Genomic DNA, 27,401 nt, shown 5'->3' on the forward strand with positions numbered 1-27,401 from the left:
TTTCAACTGTCGGTTATGTAAACATTAAACTGGGCCTTCTGTAATTCATTACACAAATTGCCAGCTATGCCAAGACATGTTCCTTCACTGGAGGAGACTCTTTCTCTTACTTTGGGTATTCACGTTAAACTAAGCTGCATGAAATTTGTCAGCCTTAATTCACAAAGGCTTGTGCAAAACTTTTTTTGATCTTGGTTTGCATCCCCCCAAAATTTGATACTATTCTGATGGGTAATTTAAATATGCACATTGTAAAAATATGATAAAATAAACATTTAGCTTTTAGTTTTAAGTTTCAGCGAACCCAGAAATGGAGTTTGTCTACACACAGAAGTTGTACTACTTTAACATATACCTACATAGTTAAATGCAGTGTTGTAGCCATGTTGGTCCTAGAATATTAGAGAGACAAAGTAGGTGAGATAGTATCTTTTATTGGACCAACTTCTGTTGGCGAGAGGCAAGTTTCGAACGTAGGAAGAGAGCTGTAGCGCTTAGTGAAGACATTACTTATGCCGATAGGACAGTTTCTCCCATCAGTGTAGGTACTCCACCTCCTCGATAGGCAGTACCTATGTCAAAGGGAGAAGCCCTCCCATCAACATAATGCTGTCTGCACCTGGAGTTAGGTTGCTATAACTACGTTGCTCAAGGATGTGCATTTTCCACACTGCTGAACGATATAATTATACCAACATAAATTTGTAGTGTAGACCAGGGCAGAGCTTCTCTTCTGAAGAAAAGCTCTGTGTAAGCTCAAAAACTTGTCTCTCTCCATCAGAGGTTGGTCCAATCAAAGATACTACCTCACCAACCTTGTCTCTGTAAGGTCATGTCTATACTCCAAAATTATGTTGACCTAACTTATGTTGGCATACAGCCACTGCAGATACTAAATCACTTGTGTGTGCGCATACTTGGCTCCTTGTGTCAGCAATGCGTGTCCTCACCAAGAATGTATGTATCGATTGTACAGTCAGTGTGGGGCATTGTGGGGCAGCTCCTGAAAGCCAGTAACAGTTATCATAAGCAACGTGTTGACATAATTACATCATGTGACAAAGTGAGGATTTTCCCTTGTTTTGCATGAATGCTGTGTGTGACTTTTGCATAGGCTGCTTTAGCTGCCCCTTCGTAATCTGAGATCCAGGAGTGAAATGCGACCAGGTGATTCTGGCCCGGGAAGCAAGACAAACATCAGAGAAGGAGCAACGGGTAGGGCAGGGGCCAGGCAGCTGGAAGCGAGGCAGTCTTGGCTGGCTTAGGGCACAGGAGGAGGGCCAGAGCCCTGGCTCTGGGCTCCCCTCCCCCCAGGATGGACTTGGCTGAAAGTCACTGACTTCTGTGCTAACAAGTTCTTCCCTGTGCTGTGTTCCTGTCAACTAATAAACCTTCGGTTTTACCGGCCGGCTCAGAGTCACTGCTGACTGTGGAGTTGGGGGGCAGGGCCCTCTAGCTTCCCCAGGAGCCCCGCCCAGGTGGACTCGCTGCGGGAAGCGCATGGTGTGGAAGGAGATGCTGAATGCTCCGAGGTCAGACCCAGGAAGGTCGAAGCTGTATAAGCTTCTTGCCCTGGAGACAGTCTGCTCAGAGAAAGGAGGCATGCTCCCCCAGAGTCCTGACTGGCTTTGTAGGGAGTAGTTCCAGAGCATCAGCCCGGTGACTCAGTGACACATTACTTTACTCATGAAAGCGTATGCCCAAATAAATTTCTTAGTCTTTAAGGTGCCACCAGACTCCTCGTTGTTAGAGAGGCATTTACATCAGCAGAAGCCAAATTCAAGTGAAGAACACTTACACAGCTAGTTTGATGCAAGGCAGCTTACATCAACCTAACCCTGTAGTGTAGACCAGGTCTCATGCACTTAAAAGTGGTTTAACCCCCAGTGTGGATCCAGCTATGTCATCATAAGGCACCTCTATACTGGCATAGTTGTATCCACACTAGGAGTGGTAGCAGCATAACTATTCTGGTTAAAGAAAGATGCCCATGAAAGCTTATGCCAAAATAAATTTCTTGGTCTTTAAGATGCCACAAGTACTCCTCGTTCTTTATTCTGGTTAAAAATCCCACCCCTAACCGAAATAGTTGTCCTGGTACAAACACTGCATGCAGACCAGGCCTAAATGAAAATCAGGCAGAATCATCCACCTTTTTTCCTTGCTTTTAATTAAAGCCTGGTGTCAAGGTGTATGCCGCTAGTCTTAAAGGTGATGCCTTTTTCTGATCCAGGGCCTGACCTTTGCTTGTATGACAAATCCTTCCTTGAGCAGAGCTGTGGCCATGGGGGGAGAGAGGCAGGATCCGACCCCCATGGAGGCTGCTTGAGGGCAGAGTCTGCCTCTTCCTCTCTGGGCCCAACCCCCTTTGCGTTGCTCCCCAGGGAAGCTCCACTGCAGGCCATTGCTCGCCCTCTCCCGAGCAAAGTTTGCGGGGCAGGAGGGTGGGATTTGGCCCCGGGTGTGCCCAGCAAGCAGCGCGCCAGGCCGTGCAGAGAAGCGGGCTCCAGGCCCGGCGGGGGGAATGCAGCCCCGGGGGGCGATGCCACCTGCCTGCCTTGATGTCACCCAATTCGGGATCAACAGAGGCGCTGGCTCGCCCCCGAGCGCCCTGCGGGGCCCCCCCGCCCCTGCCTCCCTCGGGGCGCAGCCCGCGGCTCTAGGAGGCAGTAGCGGGAGCCAGCCCCGTGCGCGTGAGGGGAACTGCACCGGGGACCGGGGCACAAAATGGCGCCGCCCCTGCGTTCCCCTCCCCCTCCGACAACCAGACCCCGATCCGTTCCTCCCCCCCCCCCGCCCCCGAGACCAACCGCCCCCCATTCCCGGGCCGGCAGGGGAGGGGGGAGGCGCAGAATCACCTCGCCGCCCTCTCCCTTCACTAGCATGAGGCTGAAACCACTGCCCCCCCGCTCCCTTGGGGCCCGCCGCCGCCGCCGCCGCCTCGGCGTGGCGTGGGGCTGCGGGCCGGCCTCGGGGTGGCGGCCTGCGGGCCAGGCTCCCTCAGCCACCACGGGGCGCGCTGTGGTGCGCGCAGGCTTCCCCCAGCAGGTGGCAGCGGGGGTCCCAGGCGCCGCTGAGGTAGCGACACACGCCAGCCGCGGAGCGCTTCCCTCGGCGGCGGCGGCGGCTTCCCGGAGGCGGCCCGGCCGGCTCCCCGCACACAGCGAGGGCTTCCCCCGCGCCGGGCGAGCAGCCCCCCGCAAAGTTTGGGGTTGGATCCGCGGGGCAAGGAGGGAGCCCAGAGTCAACTTGTCCCGGCTCGCCGCCGACCCGCAGTTGGAACTGAAATCTCCCAGCCCCGGTTTATTTTTGCTGATTAAAGGGACGGACCTTGGTCCTGCGGCTGGGTGGCTGTTCAGCCTCCAACTCGCTCTGTGCCATCCCCTTTCTCCTTCCTTTCTTCCTCCTCCTCCCTTCTGCCCACACCATGGAGTTTACTGAGAGGAAGAGGAGCAGGAAATCCCAAAGCTTTAAACTGATCAACCAAGGTAAAGTGGCGCTGGTGGGGGGCGGCTGGGTGCGTGACTTTTTGTTTATTTGTCCCTCGAAGGGACTTTCGGCTCAACGTGTCTCAAAGGAGAAGAGCAGGGTGTTATGAAATGTGGGCTTCTCCCTTCCCTCTGTCTCCTTCAGCGTCTTTCTGCCTTCTGCTATTTATTATTTAACTCCTTGGATCTGTTTTAAAAACCCTCTCCCCAGTGAGGGCATGGTTTTCAAAGCAGATGCGATCCAAAATAAAGTTGAATCGCAATTTCCTTGTAAGCCCAGTCAAACAAACAAACAAACAAACAAAAAAGCGAGTCAGGAAATTATCAAAATAATGGGTACTTGGGGAAGAGAGAACCCTTTCGGTATTCAAGTCCTCTGGGTTGTTTTTTTTCCCCCTCCTGTTGATTGCGTACATACACGTATGTCAAAGAAAAGCCTAATAGAGGTTGCCTTTCAAATAAAATAAACGCAGCTAATTAATTGTGCATGGGTAAGGAAGAATTCCTGGCATGTAACTTGTTCGCTCGGTGTGTGTTTGCTTTACGAAAAGAAGAGGATGTTTTAAAAGGGATGGTGAAGAAAATGCTTGGATTTTTGTCGGAAAAAAACCAGACAGCTCAATTTCGATCTTTTAAAAAATAAGACAGAGTCGCTGGTGGTCATTTTAACAGGTGGACTTTCCAGCCTTAGCGTTTTATTTTGGTGGGGGTATGTACTGCTACTCCAGCTGATTAGATCTTTTACTCTCATTGATTTGACTTCCGTGTTTTAAAGTATTGAGCTGAAATATCTCCATGGAATGCTGTGTGTGTCCTGCATGCTAAGTTCAAGGCAAGTGACTTCTTTGGTGTAATGTCACACTTTTTTTTTTATGTGACGGTTCTGCACTTAGTGTATTTAGGCATCCCTTTTCAGTCAACGTTAGATGAAAACAAACGGGAAGCAAAGGAATTAAACAATGAAAATAACCTCACTTTGAGGAAATACTGAACAATTAAATATTTTCATTTTACCATTGCAGTAGAATCTTGAGCATTGCACATAACATTTTTTAATCTAAAGGAATACTGTCAGGTCAAAATTGGCCAAAAAATTACTGTAGGTTTTGTAAAAACAAGCAGTTCCAAACATGTTGCCAGTAAAAATGTATCTGGGGTTTAACGTTCCAAAAGAAACAGGTTTGGTTTTTTTTACAATGATATATTCTCTTGCATTGCTTATAATATAAGCCTTGCTGAATTGTGCTAGTATGAGGATCTGAAAATGAAACTGATTAGTTGTTCGTATTTCCAAGTTGAGAAAACTGTAAGATGTGAAGAATAACACAAATAGTCAAAAGTAAATTAATATTTTATAAACATTCAGTCTTAAGATGTCATTTGTAATGTAGATTAATAATTTTTTGAATAATACTTTTAACTTTAATTCAGAGAGAACTAATTTTCACTAGTGAATTCTTAGCCATTTTTGGTTTGTCTGAGAACCCCTCTGGTTATAGAAATTTAAAGAGAACAACCACACTAAACACGATTTCTGAAAAAGTTGTATTTTGATTCTGGGAGAATGGAGAAGATAAAAATTGTATTTTAACAAAGTAAGATTCAGCTTTCATGTACCCCCCTCCACCCCCTTCCCCATTTCCTATGCAAGTTGATTACCAAGATAATTTTGTATAAATAGGTGTCTCTGCTACTCAGCTGGTGCTTCCTGCTTAAGTCATTCAGTAATGTCATAGTTTAGTGTTTACTGTGAGGAAATTGATAGGGATTTCATAGGCCCTGGTCTACGACATCGCAGGCAGAAGAAAGGACTAAGGGAGACACCCACTGTTATATTGACTTATATTATGTAAACTATTGTCATGTTTACTGTATACTGTAGCCTCTCTCATCCCAAGAAATCTCAAAGCACTTTATCATCATAACGAACTAATTCAGACTACTGTGTACATAAAATTGTGTATACCTCCAATGCAGCCACCTCTAGGTGAAATGCAGAAACTGTCATTCAACAAATTTATTTGCTACTCTGAAACCTGTCATACAACAGTTAAGGAACAGTGAAGGGTACCATATCTAACTGAAGACATAGGGAACATTTTAGAGAGATAGCATGCAATCTGTTTCTCTGAGCATTATGAATCTGCCCCTCACTATAGTTCTTAAGCGCTATTACAGCCAGATTTTGACAATCTTCATCAGGAGGTATAAAAATATAGGAAAAAATGAATAATGTATCAGATTCTGGTAAGTCCTCTTTTTTTTTATAATTCTCACAAAAGAGACTCTAGCTTTTCCCACCTGTGTACCTGGAACTTTATCTGTGGTTCCACGTGCTGTGCAACTTAATTCTCCTTCATCCATCTGCCTGCCCCCATCCAAAAAAACCAAAACTAAACCCCATTTCTTCTGACTTACCTATCATCACTCACTTCTTCACCTTTCCTTCCTTACATTCATAGTCCTCATCCTTCCCTTATAGCCCTTCTGTCTGTCATGTTGCTGTATTATGTGTGATTTTGGTTTGCTGCAGGAGAGAGTCTTTTTTTATTATTTTTTTTTGAGGTAGTCACACTAGTAGTGCTTTACAAATAATAAGTAACAATAGAGTTCGTATGTTAGGGGATCTTTGAATTCTGGACCTGATTATTTTGTCAGAGAGGCAGGTGCCTTTCTCATAAAAAGAGTGAACATAATACTCCTAGCTTCTGTTGTGCCATTTTTCTGAATATCTCAAAGCACTTTCCCACACATTGATTAAGGAAGCCTCACAACACCTTTTTGAAGCAAGTGAATGTTATAAACACCACTTTACAAAGGGAGAAACTGAGACATCTGGAATTAAAGAACCCAGTCTTGGTGAGGTGCTGAGTATGCTCAAGTCTCATTAAAGTCAGTAGGAACTGAGTGTGCACAACATCTCACAAGAGCTACTTAGTACCTTATTATTCAGTCCAAAGTGATTTTCGCAGGTCATACAGTCACGAGGTCACGGTCACTGTCAGGTTTGTCAGTAGCAGAGTTAGAAATAGAATCCTGGCTTGCTGTCTCCAGTATTCCCTGTTGTAAATGCTACTCTCTTCTTGTGTGCATGTAAAGAGTGTAGTTGTTTTTACTAAATGCACTCTTGTGGTCAGAGCTCAGACTGTTTATCCAAGTTGCATTTCATTTGAAATAGAAAATCAGTGCTTTTATGATAGCTGTGGAAATCAATTGCCATCAGTCAATATCCATATATAGTGCCCAAATCTGGTCCCATAGGAATTCAATGGCCAAATGACAGCAGCAGCACAGGATCAGGCCACAGAACTAAAAATTTATCCCATAATATATATCACTAATTTTGTTTTGAGATAAAGTGTGAAAGTTTCCCTTGGCCTATAAGAGGGTAAAGTTTTCATTTACATTATACATTTGCTTTCCATCTGTAAGGCAAGAATCCAGATAATAGGCATCTGGTGAAATAATTTACTGTGAAAATGAACATAGTAATATAAGCCAGGCGTAGCTTGTCCCTAAAATGTGTGAAATATTTCAGTTCTCTTCAGTTTGAGCAAAGTTTTTTAGGGAGTGCTGATACAGAGCACATTTTCTGTGGTTAATTTGATGTACATGGAATAAACTGCAGATATATTGATAAATGATTAATAAAACTGTAGCAATGTGTTCAGTGTTCATTTTTTCCAGATCACTTGAGTTCTAATTTTTTTTATACTTTTTCATTCCAGATTATCATCATGAGGTATATAAGATCTCTGACTACAGCAATGATGTTAATGGGGAGACCAAAGAAACACAGTCGGTTTTTTTAGGTATGTTCTTGTGTCGATTAATTTATGAGCAACACAGCGTAACCATTTTCAATTAGGGGGCAGTGTAAAGACAGGAGTTGTATGCCATTGTTTAATATGGACATTCTCTTCAAGACGTTTTTATTTTACAGATTGCCAATATATCCTTTATTAACATTGCTAAAAGTTGTAGTTTCAGACATAAATGTTTATTAGAGTCTACACAGAGTGCTAATTATCATTCGCTCTCAGGGCCAGATGCTGACTGGGCAGTTTTGCAGCTCTCTGTTCACCCCATTTACATTGCATATTCACTGGCATGCTTCACTGGCAATAGTTTGTGTGATTGGGGTATTACATCTTTGACATCTGGATAACAGAAATTCAATTTCCAGGAAGCTGCTATTTGTTTGGTGTTGCTTCTGCTGTGGGTGGGACAGAGGATTAATGTAATGTCTTAATGTAATGTCCTTTCACCTCTGTAGCCTGGCTGCTAACACTGCCATCGCAAAATTGAATTAAATCAACAGTCAAAAATGTGTAAAGAAAACAGAGATGTAATATATAGTCTTCCTTAACTACAGCTTGATAGAACTGGTTATCACTGAACTGCTCATCATTTTTGTGGCTGTGTACTCTTCCTTTTACATTTCCACTCCTGTCTTATCTAGAGCCTGATCTTGAGAGGTTCTGAGCCTCTGCAGCAAAGAGCTAAGTGTCTTAACCAATGGACTTCAGCAGGACTTGAAGATACTCAAGACATCACCTCATTAAAGGCCTGATCCACCTCCCAGTGAAGTCAATATGAATCTTTCAGTTGACATCAATGAGAGGTGGATTTGAAAGCAAATCCAATATCTCTGATCATGAATAGTCCCATTAAATTCATATAAGTGAAGGTTGTCAGGCTCAGGCTCTGGGTCTGATGTTTGAATCAGTAAAGCCCCATAACTGTCTGGCAGATACTGACAGCATGTCTGTTTTAGCACAAAAATGTTAGCTCAGAGATGAGCACGCAAGTCCTTGAGAGGATTGTACTACTGTATCATGCAGACAGTACTGTTACATATAGACACAATGGCTTTTTAAAAGTTGATTGCATACATAATTTCCTTTCTTCAGTCTTTGTATTTTATTATCTTCACAAAAATGTTAAAGTATAATGTAAGATACCTCCTATCTGAGTTTTTTTACAGTGCTTTTGACTTGAAATTCATGCTCTAGTTTGAAAGGTTAATGTGGAAAACTAATTATTATCCTGGTAGCCAAATGTGTGATGAGACATTTGTCTGTGTAATTAACAGTGAAGAACTTTTATAGTTTCATAAAATCGAATGCCACATACAGTATGCTGTGTGCATTTGTTTTGAAGAGGTGTCCAAAACAGAGATGTTTATGGCTGATATAAAGTGGAACTGAAATGTACTGTAATGCAGGTGTCTGTGCATTTTACAGCATTTCACATTGTTAAAATGGAAGTCAGCAGATTAATAACTTTATTTTGTCATGATAAAATAAATAATGTGTGCTTGGAACGGTGGAACAGTGCATAAATTACTCAGTAATTCCAAGAATATATTCTGTTCCTGGAATAATATCTTCCACAATTTATTCATACAGAAAAAGTTGACTTTACATAAGTCTATGAAGTTATTTGTTAGTTTTAATAGAATTATATCCAAGTATGATTTTTTTGTCAGCAGCTATTACTGTATAGTTAAACGTGAAAAAGGGTTTCTTTTATATAGCTGTGTTTTCAAATAAGAACATAAGAATGACCATACTGGGTCAGACCAGAGGTCCACCTAGCCCAGTATCCTGTCTTCTGACAGTGGCCAATGCCAGGTGCCCCAGAGGGAGTGAACAGAACAGGTAATCATCAAGTCATCCATTCCCTGACACCAGTTCCCAGCTTGTGGCAAACAGAGGCTAGGGACACCATCGCTGCCCATCCTGGCTAATAGCCATTGATAGACCTATCCCCTATGAATTTACCTAGTTCTTTTTTTGAACTGTTATCGTCTTGGCCTTCACAACATCCTCTGGCAAAGAGTTCCATAGACTGAATGTGCGGTGTGTGGGAAAAAATACTTCCTTTTGTTTGTTTTAAACCTGCTGCCTATTTATTTCATTTGGTGACCCCCTAGTTCTTGTGCTATAATAACATGTCCTTATTTACTTTCTCCACACCAGTCATGATTTTATAGACCTCAATCATATTACTCCTTAGTCATCTCTTTTCTAAGATGAAAGTCCCAGTCTTATTAATCTCTCTTCATACGGAAGCTGTTCCATACCCCTAATAATTTTTGTTGCCCTTTTCTGAACCTTTTCCAATTCCAATATATCTTTTTTTGAGATGAGGCGACCACATCTTCACGCAGTATTCAAGGTGTGGATGTACCATGGATTTATATAGAGGAAATATTATATTTGCTGTCTTATTATCTATCCTTGTCTTAATCGTTCCTAGCATTCCTAGTGGGGGGTAGATTTGAAGTACACTTTTTCATTTTAAAAAATTCATTGTAATGTAGCATGAAAGTACAGTAGCCCTGCTCCAGAGGAAAATGTTTTTGATCTGACTGATTATAATCTTTTGGAAATCTTACACGAAGCACACACAGTAAAGGGTGCTTTTTTCCCCCTTTGCTAAGCTCATCCAGGGCTAACTCCTGCTCCTGTTGAAGTCAATAGCAAAACTCCCACTGATGGAGGATCTGACCCTAAGAACCTGATCCTGTAAATTGCTCTGCTGAGCTGCATGTCTGCACCCATGTGGACCTTTTGTTAACTTCACTGGGGTTCCACCTGGGCTGAGGGGTTGGCCCATGTCCTTGCAGGACTGGGGCCAAAGAGTACAAGGAAGGAATGTTGTTATACCAGATGTGCATAATTTAGCTATAAAGTGAAATGGCTAATTCGAGATAGCTACAAAACAGCCAGGACAACTTTTCAGTTATTTTGGAAAACCTATGATGTGATGAAAAGGGTCCCCCTCCTGCCTCTGCTTTCTCAGCCAAAATACTTCCTTAATCTAGGGAAATGTGCACAGATCAGGGAGGCATGAGGTTGGCAGTCCTATTCCCACTTTTTCTACTTACTGGCCTTCATAATTGCCTGTACTTCAAAACCCTAATTTGGTGATGTCTGAAGAGGATTACAGCAGAAACAGCTGGAGTTTGAAAGTTATGTTTTGGTATGGAAATAGTCCTTGCAGAGGAGGGTTGCATGCTTTTGTGCCAGGAGAAATTCACTTTCTTTTGACCAAGTGTTTGTAAATCATATAGCCTGAGTATGAGAGTTTTGGCTGGTTCATTACCGATGAATGTAAGAGAGGATGCACTGTGCATGCACGTGTGTGTAGTTGTGTGCTTTAAACCCCCTGGTCCCCTGAAGTGCTTTGAATTGGTCCGTGTAAATTCTTCAAATACGGCAGCTGAGTTTTGCTGGCCTTTGTCCAGGAAGGCAGCATTCTGGTGATGTTCTGAATGGAAGAACTTAAATGCTGTTTTGCAATTATTTGTAATTCAGCAAAACTTTGAAGCTGTGTAAAGTAAAAGGTAAAACTGACTATATTTTTAAAATATTTCCTACTTTTTATTTAAAATAAAAAATGGGAAGTTAAATTTAAAAAGCTGTGCTAAGAGAACATTAAGTTTATTTGTTTAATTTATGCACTTTGTCAGGAAATGCCAAAGCAAAGGATGAACGTGTAATCTCAGTAGAGATTTTCATTTCATGATAACATACCATTTCTTAGCTACTACAGTATAGTCATATAATTTTTTTTCACAATGTGGGGTAGCAAAATTACATAGTTCTATGTAACACTGTGATAAAGACAGCCCATGAAATTAATCTATATGAAAAGTACACAGTGACCTGCATTTAGATAACATAGTACATACAGGTAAAGTATAACAATAAAGAAAAATAGTGACAACATACTGGTGAAGTAGGGGTTTAGGCATTACGTTACAACATTACCAGTGGTGTTTCATTAATCCAAGTTGCTATAAATACACTGTTGTTACTTAATACAGTTAAATATTTAGCACCTGGAAGCACACATGCATTTGTCAGTGGGAGAATTCAGTTTGTACCTGTTTTAATTTGAAGTATTTTGATGATTCTCAAAGCAGTATTGTAAATTCTGTACACAAATTCTCACTCATTAAAGACACAGTTCAACATTATTTTAAAGAGAGCACATCCGTTCCTCAGAATAAGTAGTATCTGAACTTTATTAAGACAGCTTGAAGTTAGGCCACTTGAAAATTACAAATTAGTTACACTTTGGCATAAAAGAGTTATAGTTGAACTAGAAATAATAAGTATATTTTGTCATACACCTTGGTTATGAGCATTTCTCTTGAAAAATGCGTGTGATATATTAAAATAGAGCTAGATTTTGCCACTTTTACTCACAGCTCTGCAGTGGAGCAGAGCCAGCCATAGCAATGTTGAAGCCAGGTCAGATGGGAGATGCATTGATTCTCTGGAGATAGATTTTGCAGCTGTCCTCCCATGTTTATTCCCCACTCAAGACCAGAGCTCTCCTTCAACATAGCTGGCCCCATGGGCACACTGGGGTTGCAGGATGCACAATTACAGACCTATAGTGTGTATTAGTTAAAAAAAAAAAAAAAAGGCTCCAGTTCAGCAAGGTACCGAAGCGCACAGCTGCTATTATTTGTATTGTTGTATCACCCAGGAGCCCCAGTCATGGAGCAGGACCCCACTGCGCTGAGTATTGTTACTCCTGGGGGCAATCTGTGCCAAAAAATTTAAGTTTCTGCACCAAAAATTTAAAAGTTCTGCACACAATATTTTAAAATTCTGCACATTTTATTTGTCAAAATAACACTACATAATCGTGCCAGTGTCAATTATTTTGGTAATTTATTTCAGAATACCTATCAACAATACAGACACACACAAAAATTCCCCCGGGAGTAGAGAGTCAAAGAAACCCCATGTGACAACCCAGTTCCTGTTTCTCTGCCACATTCCCATCTGTCCCTCCGAGCCCACCCAGGGGGCCAGACACCCACAACCCCTCCCTTCCAGAGCCCACCTGTTGCTGCCTCCTCCCCCCGCCAGCCAATACACCCGAACCCCCTCCTCCCCAGAGCCCAGCTCCGGCGCCCCCCTTACCCAGACACCCGTCCCCCTCCCCTCCACAGAGCCCCGGATCCAAGAGGGAGAAACAGCCTGATGCTCAGTCCCAGGCTTGCACAGAGTTTCCTGCATGCCACCCTCTCCTTCCCTCAGGATACGCTGGAAACTACAGCTGCTAGGAACCCTTTAGCTCCCTCTCCCTCCCCCCAGCAGTGTATTCTATGTGCAAGCTGGGCTCTGTCGAGTCCAGTAGCCTCTAGTAGTGGCTAGCAGCACTGCATCCCATTTCTGTGGGGGAAAGGAAATTCTGCATGCACAATGTTAATTTCTGCAAAATTCTGCATTGTGCAGTGGCGTAGAATTCACCCCAGAATATGTTGTGTAGAAACAACAAAAAGACAGTCCCTACCCCCAAAGATCTTTCAATCTATAAGACAAGAGACAGCAAATGGATACAGACATACAGATGCGGGAGTACAAGGAAACAATGAGACCATGTTGGTCAACATGATGTGCTGTGTTCTCAACTGTCTAACTGTTATCAAGTTATTTTAGGCATCACAACAGCCGAATTTTCATGGATAGTCTCATTGAAGTTGATGAGACTGGCTATTTACATTCCTGAAGTTGTGCATGTGTTTAAGGACCTTGCTGAAGTGGAGCCATTACACATTTTTTTCTCAAAATCTGTTTTGTACAGCTATTTTTCCTGAAAATGTTTTAGTTTGGGGGTGGTATGTAAGAATGGAAATTGAAATCTTTTCTAAAGAACAGATGATGCCAAGTAGCACCGTCTTAAATGTATTCTAAGAGGAGGATTGATTTGATCAGTTCCTTGATCTTCATTATTCCTCTTGCTTATGCTGTTTGATTTTTTTTCCCCTATTACCAGTAAAAAATAGAAGCTTCATATTTCAGTAGTTATGAATATTTCCTTATTACTAATGAAATGTAATGCCTACTTTAATGAGCAAAATAGCTACTATCTGCCCCAAACATATATATTCATTGTGCAATCAGTAGTTTCATACATAAAATTAATACTTAAGCGGTGCTGAGAGCATTAAAGTATGTAATTGTTATTATTTAAATGTGCTGAATTTATTTGAAACAGTTACATTTTTCTTGTACATATTTTCTTTTTTCTCATATAATCTGCATTTTAAGGCGTCCAGAAGTTTGGCTATATAAGGTTGTATAGATATTAGCTGTTTTTTCATTTATTTCTATGTATCCCATTATTATGAAATTCTGTGGACCAGGGGACTGATCCTTTTCCCATTAAAGTCAATGGCAGCTATGTTGTTGATGTCAACGGGAGATGGGTCTATCCCTTAATAGGTATCTGGCTTCTCTCTTTACAGTCTGATCCTGCACCCTTCAACTCAGATGAAACTCCCATTGAGGTCAATGTCTGAATAGGATTAGGCTCATAAAAGTATTTGAAACAGCTATACCCATTGTTGTTTCCTTCAGCAGAAAACAGCAAACCAAATACCATTGTATGGTATACGTAAGAGCTTTAAAAACCATGGTATGGTATATGTAAGAGCTTTAAAAACAGTATTAGGAAAGCCAAGATGAGAGGGTTTTTTAACCATGGATATCCCAACTACTGTTTTAATACTGCTGTGTATTAAAGCATGGCACAATACATAACTACCACTCGAGTATGTCTTTTATTTTTATTTATTTGTTGCTTTGTAGTCCAGCAGCTAGAAACTCTTATTGGCACCTAAATCACTAATCTCTATCCATTACCATTTTTGCTAATTTACACTGATAACTGTGGCTCTGTTTTCATTAGGAGATGAAAGCCGGGAAATTAAAAAACAAATTACAGGGATGAGAAGATTACTGAATGACAGCACTGGAAGAATCTATCAGCGAGTTGGCAAAGAAGGAGAAAAACTGAAGGAAGAACCCCAGGATTTAGATATAGCATGGGCCCAGCGCCTGACTGCCCTGGCAGACTCCCAGGCGAGCCTCCATCCTTCTCAGAATGGTGCATGGAATGAAGTGTCACCTCAAACTAGCCATTTTTCAGGGCAATATGGGACTCGGTCTAAAAGCTTCCAAAATGAAACAAGAACTGTAGGATCCAATGGTATGATCTAGATTAGATATTCCAAATACCATTTTTACTATACTAAATATCTACCTATGTTCAGATAATTATAGTATGTATAAATAAATTATAAATGATACTTCATAATTAACAACATTAAATACAGTTATCACTTTGAAAGACTGTGGGTGTGGACCTGGTGCATGCTGCTCCCATAGGTCTTAAGTTTTAAAGTGGATTCCTAGTGGTAGGGCATAATATTAATATTTTATTCTATAAACTTTATTTCTGTACTTATTAAAACCATTGTTACTGAATTCATAGCTCCCTAAGGGCCAGATTCTGTCACTCATACTCACACTGAGTAGCACAATGAAGTCAGTAGCACAATGAGATCAGAGGACTGCTTGTGGAATAAAATCCAACTCTGTGTGAGTAAGGGTGGCAGAATCGGTCTTAAATTACTTTTTACCTCCAGATATGAAATACCATTGTAGCCATGATCTAAAATGCCAGTTTTTTCAACACAGGGCACATGCACATGTAGGCTTTTGTTCTTATGGGACCGTTAGGGATAAATTGTGCTGGAATCCGGAGCATGTTGTCCATCCCGCTTCCAATGTAGGCTTGTTCTCTGAGGTGGATGTTCCAGTGCTTTTAAATGTATTTTTTCTTAGTGCTGTAAATGTCACAAATGAGCTTTCTCTACTCCCTTGGGAGATTCTTCCGTAATCTGCTAGATCTTTCTTTCTGTCCAAGAAATTTCCCTGACATTCAACCTAAATTCCGAATTTCTAATATAAAACCTGCCTCAATTCTGATATCTTGTTTATCAAAATTTTAAATGGCAATTGTGAGCTTCTATCCAAAAACATTGTCAACTAAATTGTAGTTGTCCCCAGAGATATTAATAATTGCATAGAACGATATCTGTTGTGTGTCTTATAAGGACACACATGTATTCATCATTTGTAGCGGATGCAAAAATGATGACTGTTGTTATTCCCTATGCTGTGCAAGAGAAAGTACTATCCATGTACTCAGAAGCTTAGGTTTCAGTCCTCCTGGATTGACTGCATCCCTGTATAGACAATGATTGGTCTCACATGTATTGGCAAAAAGAAAAGGAGGACTTGTGGCACCTTAGAGACTAACAAATGTATTTGAGCATAAGGTTTCGTGAGCTACAGCTCACTTCATCGGATGCATGCAGTGGAAAATACAGTGGGGAGATTTTATATACACAGAGAACATGAAACAGTGGGTGTTACCGTACACACTGTAAAGAGAGTGATCAGGTAAGGTGAACTATTACCAGCAGGAGAGGGGGAAAAAAAACTGCACACCTTTTGTAGTGATAATCAAGGTGGGCCATTTCCAGCAGTTGACAAGAACGTGTGAGGAACAGTGAGGGGGGGAGGGGGGAAATAAACATGGGGAAATAGTTTTACTTTGTGTAATGACACATCCACTTCCAGTCTTTATTCAAGCCTAATTTAATGGTGTCCAGTTTGCAAATTCATTCCAATTCAGCAGTCTCTCGTTGGAGTCTGTTTTTGAAGTTTTTTTTGTTGAAGAATTGCGACTTTTAGGTCTGTAATCGAGTGACCAGAGAGATTGAAGCTGTAGCTCACGAAAGCTTATGTTCAAATAAATTTGTTAGTCTCTAAGGTGCCACAAGTACTCCTTTTCTTTTTGTGGATACAGACTAACACGGCTGCCACTCTGAAACATATATTGGGAAATCCAGAGGATGGTGCGACAGTAACTCATGTTTTGTGGATTTTTGTTTTAGTGTGACAGTATATTTTAGAGCTACAGTAATTTAGGTTTCAGAGTAGCAGCTGTGTTAGTCTGTATCAGCAGGGTTTATGTATCAGCCGTGTTAGTCTGTTTTTAGGGTTTATGGGCCTCACAGGGTTTTGTTTATTAAGGAGACATTTGAATGAATGGAGGATGAGTGCCCTGCACAAGGGGATAGGGTGGGAGTTCCAAGTGTAGAAGACAACAGAGACGAGTGGAGGAAGAAGATGAAGGGGGAGCAGGGATTATTGTAACCAAAGGAAAGAAATAACAAGCATAATTACAAAGCAAGGGCCTGATCCTGCACCACTGAAGGCAGTGAGTGCTTTGATTCGGTCAGGCCTTAAGACACTAATCCTACAAGCTGACCAGGATGGGCAGATTCCTTTGCTCATTTAATGCCCACCGATTTTAGTGGAGGTCTGTCTGGCACAGGGATCTGGGTTAACATCCCAATCCTGCAAACGCTCATGCATGTTAGTGAAGTATTTATAGAATCTGGGCCAAAATTATTTTTTTAGATTTTTTTTTATTTTATTTCTCTGATTCTTTAGAGGATCTGGCAGCAATATGCCATCTTAATTGCTTTTTGGTTACACTCAGATTGTTTTTGATGAATTGTACTAAGTGCTTTTCAAGAATAAATATGTTAAAGTAGTAATGTTGTTACACCAACATGATTTACTCTCAGCGGATCCATTTGTAGAGAACCATTCTGGGGTACTTGCTGATTATGCAGAGAGAACCACCAAGCAATGTATTTGTGTCTCTTCTGTCATATAAGTCAGTCATCAAATTCAAATAAGTCATCAAATTCACATGCTGGCTTGCCTGCAGAATGGAGGGAGATGGGTCTTTAAAGACTCCTCCATAAAAATAAAAAGTCTGCTCTCTTTTTAAAATTAAAAATTGATTTATAACCAGTAAAAAAGAGTTGCTTTTGTCCTCTAAAAATGATAAAGGTAGTGCTTGGAACAATGATTGAGACCATTCTACAAGATGTTTCTTACTCCACTATTGTAACTGATTGGAAGAGAGATGATGGAAGAAAAATAAAAACTCTTCATGAATATGTATGAAGTTGGCAAAAGTCTGCTTTGATTTGAAATACTGGTGGTCTCTCTTCCCATTTACAATACATATGGTAGATTTACATGGGTAATTTCTATCAATGCTAATGGGAATTATAATGTAAATCCCACATGCCTCAATGGGAAAACAGACCTTTTGGTTTTCAGTCAAGGCCTCTGTACCTTCATTAGGAATGTATTACATTTGTACCAGGAAAGAAGAACAGGTATTTACTGGCAGTATTTGTTTAGTCAAAGTATCTATGTTCTAGAGACAAATATGCAAAATCTGAAAATATCTACTTTCAAATATTATTTATTTTATTTGCTAAGCCCCTGCAATATGCTGGATGCCATACAAGCGAGAAAGTAAGACTGGGCCTGTCCCAAGGAGCTTATTGTTCAAAGAAGATAGAGTAGATAGGATGACCTCGAGAAGCCCAGATGTGGGGTGACTGGGATTTTTTTTGTTATTGTTGATCATATAACTGACTCACTTTTTTTGGACACCTAGTATAGCTGTTTACCTTACTAGAGGTGACAGGGAGTGGTGGTGGTGTTGCTGAATTTTTATACCAAGCACGTACACATTTGGAAGCTGCCTTGAACCTAATTTTCTACTGACCTTAAGGCTTTGTCCACGCTACACAGCTTCTAGCGACATGGCTGTGTCGCTAAATCTCAGGCAGTGTGAACACTGTTTGTCAGCACTTTTGCAGACAAAATAATTCCACCCCCTCTGAGTGGAGCTCGTGTTCTCAACAGGAGAGCACTCCTGCCGACAACGAGCTGTTTACACTGCCTCTTGCCGTGGCAAAACTTTTGTCTTGGGGGGGGGGAGCTTTTTTAAGTACCTGTGAATGACAAAAGTTTTGTCGTTTGATTGGGTGTTGGTGGAAGTCTCTTCAGGGACTTGGAGGGCTGGTCTGCACTGGGAATTTATATAGGCGTAGGTATGTCTTAGGGATGAGAAAAATGGACACCCCTGAGAGACGTAGCTACATCAACCTAGCCCCCATGTAAACCATTCTAGGTTGACAGAAGAATTCTTCCATATGCCTAGCTACTGCCTTTCAGGGAGGTGGATTACCTACGCTGACAGGGATCCCCTCCTTTTGGTATAGGCAGTGTCTACACAGAAGCTCAGCTGCAGCGGTTCAGCTGTGCTGCTATAGCATTTCAGGTGTAGACAAGCCCTGAAGCACTAAGGTTGCTGTGTGCCACTCTAGCTATTTAAGTGTAGGCATACCCGGAGCAATCTGCCACAAGACTAAAAATAAAAATCTTCCTCATGTGGTGTTTGTGTAGCTCTAACACTGTCCTGAGCATTTTGTGAACAATTGGGAAGACAAAGTCCCATTCCTCCCTTTAAAGAACCTTAAGGCCATGTCTACATCACAAAATTATATCGACCTAACTTATGTCAGTATACAGCCACCGCAGTTATTAAATTGCTTGTGAGTGCACAGTTGGCTCCTTGTGTCGGTGGTATGCTTCCTCATTAGGAGCACTTGTGTCAATTGTATTGTCAGTGTGGGGCATTGTGGACAGCTCCTGAAAGCCAGTAACAGTCGACATAAGCAACACAGTGTCTACACTGACATTGCATTGACCTAATTACATCAATTTTGACACTGCCACTCAGGAAGGTGGTGTTATTTTTTTATTTGAAAAAAGCAAAAACAAGTTGCTACCTTTTAAGATTGCAAACAAAACCATAAAACGTGACTCAAGTTAACTGGTGCAGTTGTGTTTGCTAAATTCACAGAGAGCCTGAAACAGCAGTTCTCGGAAGTGTGAGGTTCCCCATTCATCGCAATGTGGTGTTAACAGTAAATTCTCAGGGAGAGAATTTTAAATGGTGGCATTCTTAATTACTTTGCCGAAGGCAATCAAAATATGTAAAAAAGGAGAGGAAGGGTCATATTGTGAAGTTCTGTGCAAGCTACTGTGAATGACATTTCACTTTGGTACCACAATCGGGAGGCTCTTGGGAGAATTACCACTGCTTATTTCCCTCCCCAGTCTGATCTATGGGGATGTCACACAAAGCAGTGTGATTGAAGAATTAAATTTTCCATTAATCTTTGATTCCCAGTCTTTGTTTTGATTTTTTTGGTGGGAGATTCAGTTGTTTAGTTTTGCCAGTACTTCTCTTTTGGAAGGACTAGTGCTTACAGGACTTTTGGAAGAAGACACTCTTAGGAGAGATGTGAAGGAAGAGAGGGGTAAAACGTGGTGAGCCACATCAGGCATGATTTTCCAGGGGTTTGGTGAATTGTGGAAGATGCTCATTCACTATAAATAAGGTGACTCCATTGAAGCCAGTGGAGCTGTGCCAGTTTACACTTGCTGAGGATCTGATCCAGAAGGTACGAGCTGAAACTAGAAAGTTATTAACAAATAGGAGGGAGTTCTGAGAAGAGCAACAAAAGTAATTGAGGCTGGAGGGACTTCTGAGAGAAGATTAAATGAGTTAATTACTTGTCTGTACTTCCACTTGGCAAAACTTGTTGCTCAGGGGCGTGAAGAAAAGACATTCCCCTGAGCAACATAAGTTGCGCTGACATAATTGCCAGTGTGGACAGCGGTATGTCAGCAGGGGAGCTTCTCTCGCTGACATAGCTACTGCCGCTCCTTGCGGGTGGTTTAATTATGTCAACAGGAGAGGTTTCTCCCGTCGGTGTAGAGCAGCTACACGAGAGGTCTTACAGTGCCACAGGTGCGTCAGTACAGCTGTGCCACTGTAAGCTCTCTAGTGTAGACATCCTTAGAGTTTGCTAAATGAGAACTAAAGGGCACATGATAACTCTACTAGTCAGATTAGAGAAAAAATAAACAATGGTACTCTCCCAGTGTCCGCACACCTGTGATACAAAAATGAAATGACTTGTATTAGGTTGTTCAGATCTTCATAAGATGATCATCCTTCTTCTTTTGTGCTTTGCAAAACAGTAAAATAGTTACCAATTTAAATAATCATCGTTAGTCTTCAGTATTAATGGTCATTGAAATGAATAGGGGCAGTTCATGTCTGGTTGCAGGTTCAGACAGATGTCTTTGCAGCTCTTGACATTCTATTTGTATTTTGAAGGTTTTCTTTGCACCTTGAAAGGCTAGAAACTTAATTCTTTTTTAACAAAAACTTTAGATTCTCCAGCACAAGATACAGCTAGCAGAGGAAAGTACCAGCTCTCTGAGCTTTTGGGAGCCACCCCATTTCAAGACCTGCAAGTATGTGAAAATAGTCTGGAGACTGAGGCAGTGTTAAGGGTTTTACAGGGCGGGGTAGAACTAGAAGTGAAAGAATGAAATTAAGAAAAGGAAAATGAGGCTGAAATATCCGTAAGAAATTCTGGACAAAGCAATCTATTGGATTGTTGAATAATCTCCCAAGGGGAGTTGTGAGAACACAATCTCCTGGGACACAGCATGAGAGAACGTGCTGTAGGAAACAAACCAGTACTGGCAGAAGGATGGAGCAGATTATGTAGGTTTTCTTGCCGATGGTTCTTTCCCATCAGTAATTTCTGTGATTCTGTGACCAGAGGATGTGATTTTCATTCTCTGCTCTTCATGTTATAAAGCAACATGTGTAGGTAGCATCCAAGAAATTTTAGAATTGGTAGGCCCTATTTAATTCTTAATATAAACCTTTATTACACAGACGCTACCCATTCTTTGTAGGGCTGTTCTAGGAGATGGGGTTTTTTTGTCCATGATAAAGTGAGTATGTTTATAATGAGATTTGGAGCTATTGTTATCTAAGATGAACTAGCCTGACAATAGAGAGCCCTGCTGTGAGAGTGCATTGTGTTCACAGTTTTGTGCAGTTCTCATCAACCCCTGTAATACCATGTCCCCCTGAATATGTAAGCTCATATACTGGTAACTGGATAAAACCCAATGGCCCCCTTCTCCCAAAAATGAATGTTTTGGTAATTATTGGCTGTGCTTTCCTTGGGTCCAGTTTCACAATAGTGTACATTGTTAGCTTCAAAATCCTGTCTAGCTCTTTTGATTGTATCCTTATTTTATTTCACTTCTTCTTCAGGAGAACTTCCAGGGGTCAGTTCATCAGTTGGACCAAACTGTTGTACCTGTAATTGCCAGTCAACTTTGCAGGCCATTCTCCAAGAGCTGAAGACAATGAGAAAGTTAATGCAGATTCAAGCAGGTACCATGATCTCTCTCTCTCTCTCTCTCTTTCTCCTTTAATCTGTGTCTGATATCTTTAGTCAGGATATTTCTAAAGTGTTTTCACTATGAAGAATAGTCAGGGTTAGAGAATCTAGCTTAGTAGACCAGGGTTCAAGTCCCTGCTTCTTGGGGATCAATTTTTCAAAAGTGCCTAGGTGCCATAGGAGTCCACTCAGCCCATTAAGGCCTTTATGACCCCAAGGTTTGGATCCACAAAGAGACTTAAGTGTTGCTATGCTAAGCATCACAATGCCTAACTTTTAGATGCCTGGAAAATCACTTGAACAACAGTGTGATCCACAAAGCCTGAGTTAGGCACCTAGGCTCTCTGTACAACAAATGGGGAGAGATAGGTACCTTAGACTGCAGTTCACAGAAGCCAGCATGCTAAGTGGGGAGATGACAACCAGCTGCTTGTGTCTTAAACCCTGCCTCTCTCATGGAGAGATGCTCCTAAATCTGGGCTGCAGAAAGGCCTCTCTCTGCTTGTGGTCCACTAATGGGAACCCCTCTTAGGCACCCCGAGTTATTTCTTATAGGAATAAATTAGGCAGCTACCTAACTCCAGATAACATGGCCTGGGAGCAAGGGGAGAAGGAGGAGGAGTCGCAGCTCCTTTGTAACTTTTAGCTCAGTGGTTGGGATATTCACCTGGGATGTGGGAGACCCTGGTTCAGTTCCCCACTCTGCCTCATGGGGAGAAGGGATTTAAATGGGTTCCCCACCTCTGACGAGTTATGCTGTTCATAGTCTCTGAGGAGAAGGCAAAACAGGCCTGTTTAGGCCATCTATCATGCTGGAGAATTCACAATGTAGGCAGGGAACTGTGCAGCCTGGAAATACCCCAGTCAGGAGGAGGAGAAATGCAGGTCTCAGTCCAAGAGAGGTGACAGCTGGGAAGCCAGAAGTCTGAAAGTGGGTGCCCTTGGTGAACTATGAGGGGGAAACACAGGAGCAGTCATCTGAAATATGACAGCCCTCAGTTAGAATTTGGAGGGGAGAGGAATTCTTTTAATTGAAATGTGGTGAAGTTGAAAGGACAAAGAAGGTGATTGTATGCATACAGTATCATACTTGAAATAATGTTACTATGAACTAAGGATAGATGAGATGAGTATTGAAATGTCAGCTATCGCGAGTAAAGGTGTTCGGGTTTCAAAGAAGTGTGAGGGTCCTCAGCCTTTACACAAGTAGTTACATTGACTTCAGGGGGATTATGTGCATCAGTAAGGATGACTTGTGGATAAAAAATGCAGGACTAGACCTTCTTCAATAAAAACTGGAATCCAGGATAATAGGAGTGTTTTTCTTTCCATGCTGTGTATCTGTAATGTAAATAAGTTGGTAAGTTAATGGACCTCTTGATGAAAAGCTTTGGGAAATAGTTTATAGTTTGTGGTATGTAGACACTTGTTTGGCACTCTTGTTATTAAAAAAAAGAATTAACACCTAAAATACAAACGTGTACATGAAAGTATAATGATTTATTCTGATAGTTAAGCACCTTCCTATTTAAATGACGAAGTACAAATTGCAGCCCTTGTAATAGTTGCCAGAAACCTCTCCAAAATCCATTAAGTAAATACCACTGTGAATGGGGTTCCTATTAAGAAACCTTTGCAGAGGGTGGCAGTTTGCTGTTCACTGGAAGCTGTAGCATTTTCAATGGGGCTTTCAATTGCCCATGGATAAAAATAAGGCCTGTTCTACATTAAAAAGTTACATTGACCCAGCTACAGTCGCTCTGGAGTGTGAAAAATCCACACCCTTGAGTGATGTAGTTCATAGAATCATAGAATATCAGGGTTGGAAGGGACCCCAGAAGGTCATCTAGTCCAACCCCCTGCTCGAAGCAGGACCAATTCCCAGTTAAATCATCCCAGCCAGGGCTTTGTCAAGCCTGACCTTAAAAACCTCTAAGGAAGGAGATTCTACCACCTCCCTAGGTAGTTAAACTAATCTAACCCCCAGTGTAGACAGTGCTAGATCAATGGAAGAATTCTTCTGTCAACCTAGCTACCACCTCTCAGGGAGGTGGATTACCTATGCTGACAGGAGATATGATTGATCTCTATAAAGATATCAGAGGGGTAAACACCAGGGAGGGTGAGGAGTTGTTTCCTTAAAGGGCCAATGTTGGCCCAAGAACAAATGGATATAAACTGGTCATCAACGTGTTTAGGCTTGAAATTAGACTATGGTTTCTAACCATCAGAGGAGTGAAGTTCTGGGACAGTCTTCCAAGGGAAGCAGTGGGGGCAAAAAACCTGACTGAACTTTCCAGACTGAGCTTGATAAGTCTATGGAGGGGATGGTGATATGAGATTGCCTACAATGGCATGTGGCCCATCTGCAGCTGCTAGTAGTAAGTATCTTCAGTGATTGGAGATGGGACACTAGATGGGGAGGGCTCTGGATTACTATAGAGAATTCTTTCCCAGGTGTCCAGCTGGTGGGTCTCACCGACGTGCTTGGGGTCTAACTGATCACTATATTTGGGGTTGGGAAGGATTTTTCCCCCAGGTCAGATTGGCAGAGACTCTGGGGGGTTTTCACCTTCCTTTGCAGCGTGCGGCAGGGGTCACTTGTTCATAGAGTAAATGGTGAATTATCTGTAACTTGAAGTCTTTAAATCATGATTTGAAGTCTTCAGAAAGTCAGCCAGAGATTTGGGTTTATTATAGGAGAGAGTGGGTGAGGTTCTGTGCCCTGTGATGTGCAGGAAGTCAGCCTAGATGATCACAATGGTCCCTTCTGGCCTTAAAGTCTATGAGATGGGAGAACCCCTCCCATTGGAATAGGTAGTGTATACACTGAGGTGCTGCTGCAGCTGTGCTGCTATAGTGTTTCAAGTGTAGACAAGCCCTGAGTTGCTTGATACTGATTATTTAGCCCTGATTCTGCAATCTGATCCACATGGCTGGACCTTTACATCTGCACAAAGTCAATCCAGACAGATCCGATTGCAGGAGTAGGGCTTTAATTTGTAAGGCACGTATGTGTCCTTGAAAAATGCTGTATAAATATAAAATATTAATACATGTCAGAAAGAAGAACCATTAGGCTTCAAAAAAAGCCAACTGGTATGAAGTCCAGGTAACTGTTTCCCAGAATGTAGAAATTAAACTGTTAAATATTTTTTACTAATTCTTGATAAAATAGTTTTTTAAATGTTCTTTTTGAGCCAATTTTCTTTAGAAAAGAGCGTGATTACTAATGCATCTAGAGTTTTCTTATTTATGTCAGTAAAAAATGTTGAAAGACCATAAGATCTTTGATAATGCCAGAGGATATACAATTTCACACAACTGTAATCATTGTTCAAGTACTTTTTTCAATATTAAGGGTTAATTATGCAAACCTGAGAAAATAGAAATGCTTCATATGCACAAACTGTATTGTAAACAGTGCTGCTTAGTCACAGGATGAATACAGCAAGTCAATAACTTGGTTTAACCTGCAGTGGTGTACGTGTTTCTATAAATATATTCACAGCTGTTTTCCCTTCAGTTGGCACCCAAAACAGACAGCAGCCTCCGATTCCCCTGATCTGTGCACAGAAGTCAACAATATCAAGAAAGAGAAATAAAAAGAAAAAATTGCCCCAAAAGACTCTTGAGCCCATTACTATGAATAAGAAGCCCAGCACTGTAGAGAAGGAAAAGAAGCTGTCAGCAAACTCTGAAAGATCCAGCTTGCAAGCAGCTGAACATACTCTAAAGCCAGAGACCCATGTTTCAGGATTTGGTATCATTCTTGAATCATCTTCCTCAGATGTAAGTTGATATTTCAGTTGCATAAAATGCCAGAGAACTTTACAGCACTATTACTTAGGGATCAATGATGAAGTCTACTTGAGGCTATATTGTTCCCTCTACCTCAAAAAAAGTGAGGATTTGGATTTGGAGTCATGAAAAGGGAGTGTGCTTCCAAAGCCTTGTATTCTCTTTCCCTGACCCCATAGAAACCACGCTGTAGGTGCTCTGTAGGGATCAGGAGCTCTGTTTGCCCCTGCAAGATAAACTTGCTGTCCCCATCTGCCATGCTACCCTGGGCCAAAGTAAGTCCAGGAGCCCCTGCAAGGAGCAGTGTAAGGAATTCACAACCCTAGCCTTTCTTGACTAATGTAATTATTCCACACCTAAGCTTTGCTCCTGAAAAAACATATTTATTTACTTAATTTTACACACTTGAGTAATTCTATTGGTTTCAGAGGGACTGCTCACATGAATAAAGTTTAAGTATGTGTTTGCAAGATTCGGGTATTTAACTTTTATCTGTGTTAGAGTCATAGAGTAGAGAATCATAGAGTATCAGGGTTGGAAGGGACCTCAGGAGGTCATCTAGTCCAACCCCCTGCTCAAAGCAGGCCTAATCTCCAATTTTTGCCCCAGATCTCTAAGTGGCCCCCTCAAGGATTGAACTCACAACCCTGGGTTTAGCAGGCCAATGCTCAAACCACTGAGCTATCCCTCCCCCCTAAAGACATCAGAGGGGTAAACACCAGGGAGGGTGAGGAGTTGTTTCCTTAAAGGGCCAATGTTGGCCCAAGAACAAATGGATATAAACTGGTCATCAACATGTTTAGGCTTGAAATTAGACTATGGTTTCTAACCATCAGAGGAGTGAAGTTCTGGGACAGTCTTCCAAGGGAAGCAGTGGGGGCAAAAAACCTGACTGAACTTTCCAGACTGAGCTTGATAAGTCTATGGAGGGGTATGTTGTATCCAAGTAAAGACCTTGATCCTGCTGTTGAAGTCAGTGGGGCTCTGTATGAGTGCAAGAGGCTGCCCAGGCAGATCCAGTTGCAGGATTAGAATTAGCAGCTATTAGAGTATATGACTTGGTCATTGGAAGGTTGCAGGTGGCATTGTCTCCTTACTTCAGTTAATATGTATATTTTGATTAATGAAGTGTCTATCTGGTGACCATAGGGGTGTCTGATTGGCTTTGTTTAATGAGCAGATGGGTGATGTCTGAAAAGTTCACTGATGAATAAGCTGATCATTAATTTCTTTAATATATTTTTAATTTTGAGAAGGCAGTTTCCAATTTCCTAAGTACAGTGAGCTAGAAGAACATAATTAAATTTTGTATCAATGAGCGTAAATGAAAATAATCCTGTAGATAATGTTGTACCTTTCTAGAAGTGCAAACTAATAATAAAAAAGAGCAGTCATGATAATTCAGTTATATAGATGCAAGCTACACCACTAATTAGATTACAGTGTCATGCAAGAGAGTCTGTGTAACGATATATAGCAACTACAGTAGTTTAATGCTTTTCAAAGGTTCTTTTGTTGCAGTATTGTGATTAGAAATGTTTGAAATGTTTGAAGCGACAGTAGATCGTAGACTCTGAAACAGTAGATATTGGGTAACTTCTGACTCAAATATGCAATTTACATTTATAAGACTTCTGTGCTTGTGGCTTGATTTTTAGGTTGGATCTCCAGTTTTTCAGGAAGCTTTGTGTGTGCAATGGAATTTTATCCACAGTTTCATGGGTTCGTTTCATTCACACTAGTTCTGTGGTGATTCAATCTGGCCGCAGTTCCTTGTAGATGGCAGTTTTGCACCCTGAAAATGGAAGCTTGGCTTAAAAATTGGGCCTCATCTTGCTTCCGTTGTTTGGAACGACCAAACGCTATCTGCCACGCTTGTTGGTTCAGTATGTTTCCAGCATCTGAACCTTCCCCACCACCAAAGCAGCTTCGGACAGTTCTGAAAATAAGCAAGATTTTTTTATTATTATTTAAACCATATGGGTTTTATTTTCAAAAGAAGAAAGCTGAGGTTTGGGGGTGGATATATTTACCAGTGGAAATAAAATGAAATCTCTAAACATTTTGAATGG

The 27,401-nt window shown here is 41.5% G+C and overlaps 1 protein-coding gene across 5 annotated transcripts in view; it reads left to right on the forward strand.

Moving 5' to 3' along the window:
• The first annotated feature begins 2,985 nt into the window (after window positions 1-2,985).
• The window catches only part of SEPHS1 (selenophosphate synthetase 1), a 139,947-nt gene continuing 115,531 nt past the window's right edge, over window positions 2,986-27,401 (forward strand). The window contains exons 1-5 of one of the 5 annotated variants that reach the window (XM_073328728.1): window positions 2,986-3,488; window positions 7,217-7,300; window positions 14,211-14,510; window positions 21,399-21,521; window positions 25,040-25,320. In XM_073328728.1, coding sequence (XP_073184829.1) covers window positions 3,428-3,488; window positions 7,217-7,300; window positions 14,211-14,510; window positions 21,399-21,521; window positions 25,040-25,320 — 849 coding nt within the window. In that variant the 5' untranslated portion in view covers window positions 2,986-3,427. The remainder of the gene's footprint in view (window positions 3,489-7,216; window positions 7,301-14,210; window positions 14,511-21,398; window positions 21,522-25,039; window positions 25,321-27,401) is intronic. The other 4 variants (XM_073328726.1, XM_073328727.1, XM_073328731.1 and 1 more) reach the window with 4 other exon arrangements.

Source organism: Lepidochelys kempii, chromosome 1, assembly GCF_965140265.1.
Source record: "Lepidochelys kempii isolate rLepKem1 chromosome 1, rLepKem1.hap2, whole genome shotgun sequence".
NCBI lineage: Eukaryota > Metazoa > Chordata > Testudines > Cheloniidae > Lepidochelys > Lepidochelys kempii.